The following is a 3,572-nucleotide window of genomic DNA, read 5'->3' as shown; positions in this document are numbered from 1 at the left end:
CAATTCCAGCTACTCTGGAAACTGAGGCAGAAGGGTAGAAAATGCAAAACCAGCCTGAGCAATTTAGCAAGAACTCGCTCCAGAAAAACCAAAAAAAAAAAAAAAAAATAAAAAAAAAATGGGGGTGTAGCTCAATGGCAGAACACTTGTCTAGCATGCCTGAAGTGTTCCCCTGGGTTTAGTCCTCAGTACACACAGAAGGGAGGGAAGGAAAGCTGAAGAAAGAGGGAGGAAGGTGAAGAAGGAACTGGGGAAGGAAATTACTATCAATCTCATATAAGGAAGCAAATCATTTTAGCTAAAGCTGAAATTCTAAAGGAAGAATTTATTATTGATAAATTATGTCACAATTGTTAGTCACAAAAAACATGAAAGTCATAATCTATGATTAGTATTGTCAGGTATCAATACAGTAAAACTCAAGTCAACAAAAAGTCATGCACAACATACTAATGATGAAATTCTTGATGATTTATCCTTGAGAGTACTGTACTGGATTTGAGAAAAAGGTGAAAGTTGCTGGTGTTTCCAAAGTCCACAATACAAAAAAGAGAAGGGGGTAACATTCACAATTAAAAATCTAGTGTTACTTTAAACGCAAATAATAATAATAATAATAATAATAATAATCACAAAAGCTATTATTTATTTAATGAATATTCTTTTTTAAAATCATTTATTTATTTTGTACAGGGTCTCTATGCAGCTCAGACATGCAATGATCCTCCTATCTCAGCCTCCCCAAAGCTGGGATTACAGGCGTGCACCACCATGCCCAGTTTTGGTGATCAGCACAGCATGCAATACTGGGGATTGATCCCAGATCTTTCTACTTGCCAGATAGGCACTTAGACCACCGGAGTCATCTCCCCAGCCCAAATAATTTTTGTTTTGTTTCTTTGTTTTGGTCCCGGGGATCAAACTCAGGACCTTGGGTTTGCCAGACAGGCACTTACACTGCTGAGCTGTCTCCCCAATCCATAATGAATATTCTTGTATAATGTTATAACTGTATATATTGTTATAAATTATTGCTCAACTGAATGTGTACTTAAAGCTACATACTTTGGGCCATGTACAATGGTATACATTGTAGTCCTAACTACCCAAGTACAGTAATTTCTAACACTATATACAGTTATAACAATGTGTAGAATATTCATTAAGGATAAGGGACATAGCTGAGTGGCATAAGCCCCTCCCTGGCAAGCACAAGGTCCTCAGTTTGATCCCCCTTACAAAAAAAAAAAAAAAAAAGAAAAAAGAAAAAAGAAAGTTTGCGTGCATTGTAGACAACAGAGAGGCCTTATCTCAGAAAGAAACAAAAAGTATGTTTATTTTTTTCAAATAATAAAGTTCATAATCTGTAATGGTGGGTGATGGGTGATTCAATATCAGTACAATATAAGACAAAAGTCATAGGGAACCTTTCAAAATAAAGATTAAGCATTCTTATAACAATGCTTTTTATTATTTTGTTACTGTAATTGTTACCATCCTTCCCACTGTTTGAACATAAGCAAGAAATGGATACTCAATATAACAGGAACAGATAACTAACATTAGTTTACATTACAAAAGCATAAGTGCAGCATCATAATGGAAGACACTGCCTTGGATCAACTTATGACAGAAATACCTAAAATTCATAAAACCAGACAACTCACATTTCATACAAGATTCTTTTTAAAAAATAAAATACATGTAACATCATTTACACATGCATAATGATGAATTAAACAGTAAATACATAGATTTGTGAGTTCCTAGCATTGCTTAAAGATTCTAGCTCATATTTAAGTAATGTTAGCCAGAATATCAATGAAAAATAAAAAAGAACAGCAAAAAATAAGTTTACTGGATAGTATACATGCTAAATAGAGAAAATACTTTCTTTAGAGTTTTATACCCTCTTTGGAATTTCAGAGAATGCTATTCAAAACCCTGACCCAAAGCAATGTTTTCTTAATAGGTTACAACTTATTTGTGAAATCAATTTAGTACATTCAATCAACATTTTAAAAAATAAAGTAGATGAAATATTAGAGTGCTGTGTACAGTAAGTTAATATTTGTGGAACTTTTATTTCAATAATATATTATATATATATATATATATATATATATATATACTAATACATGCTCAGTAATCTACATGTACATACTAGACCATGTCACATTTCTTGTTGAAAAGATCACAATTTTTAAAAGCTTAAAATAGTGTATGATCATATTATACATTCTAGTCCTAATAAGGCATTAAGATGATTCAGACACAATGAAGACTTTCTGTTCACGCCCAAGATAGTTTCAAAACATACTGCGGAAACCTCAGAAACTATATTTTATGTAGTAGATAAGCCTAAGTGGTACAATTTTACCACTGGTATAAATTCACTGAAAATGTGTTTATAATAACTGACAAGAAGTATTATATTACAGCACAAGATCTACATTTGTGTTCTTCTTATTCAACAACAAAAAGCAAGCAATGAAGAATATTACATGTGTAAAATGTAAGAACTAAATACATTTTACACCTTGAGTAAGTGTAAACACTGATAAAACAATGTTCAAGTCACACATGCTAGCATATAAATCATCCTCTCGAGAAAATGTAAGTTGATGGAAGAGAATGGTCATCTATTATATCTTCTCATCCTCTTTGTAGCACCACTAGCATTTTATAGGCACAAGTTTTAACAAGCTGAATTGTTTCAATTTTTTTCCTAAAACATAATGTTTCAATTTTCTCTTTCCAAAATATAATATTAACTTGAACTGGTTTATTTACTTATTTATTTATTTATTTTTTATTTTGGAAAAGATCTACAGGGTGTTCAGGGTCTCACTACTAGATCAGACTCAGTGATCTGCCTGTTTACAGCCTCCCAAGAGCTGGGATTACAGGCATGCGCCACCATGCCCAGTCTCAACTGCTGTCTCAGCATGCCTCTGGGGGCAGGTGCGGCATGACAGGCCAGGGATCAAACCCCTGGCCCCACACCTGCTTGCAGTCACTTTAATCCCCTGAGCTATTTGGCTGGCCCTTCAACTGGTTTTAAAAACTAATGATTGGGCTAGAAGCAGCATTCTGCAGTAGAATTCTTTCCTACTATATATGAATCTCTGAGTTCAGTCCTCATCACTACACATACACATACAAAACAAAAAGTTAAAACCCACTCAGGTCTATCTAGTGGGGAAATCTATATTTTGGACATACCAATTGCTACTAGAATTTCTAAACAAACAAAAAGAACCAACCTTACTAAGTCAAAATTGATATTTATGTTGTTTAAAAATATGATTTATCAAAAGAAGGAAATATTGAGAATAAGGGCACAAGCAAAAACATTTCCAATTCTACTATTATAACCTACTATACTATTCTAGAAACTATTTTAACTCTCCGAGAAGTCCGCAGGAAAGTTAGAAATAAAATAAAAAATATAGCAAATACATTATGAAAACAAAGTTCAGCAAGTATCAGTTTTTATTGCACTTATTATTCAAAAATCCAGGATACTGAAAAATCAACAATAGTTAACTTTTTTTTTCTTTTTTCTTTTT

General features: G+C 32.9%; 1 protein-coding gene across 1 annotated transcript in view; it reads right to left on the bottom strand.

The window, feature by feature from the left end:
• Window positions 1-3,572, bottom strand: part of Lrrfip2 (LRR binding FLII interacting protein 2) — a 134,094-nt gene that overhangs the window by 55,437 nt on the left and 75,085 nt on the right. The window contains exon 7 of the mRNA XM_023719781.1: window positions 451-492. Within this exon, the coding sequence (XP_023575549.1) occupies window positions 451-492 (42 nt within the window). The remainder of the gene's footprint in view (window positions 1-450; window positions 493-3,572) is intronic.

The sequence above is a fragment of the Octodon degus genome, unplaced genomic scaffold (assembly GCF_000260255.1).
Source record: "Octodon degus isolate 3935 unplaced genomic scaffold, OctDeg1.0 scaffold00071, whole genome shotgun sequence".
Lineage (NCBI taxonomy): Eukaryota > Metazoa > Chordata > Mammalia > Rodentia > Octodontidae > Octodon > Octodon degus.
This window is presented reverse-complemented; position numbering and strand designations above follow the sequence as displayed.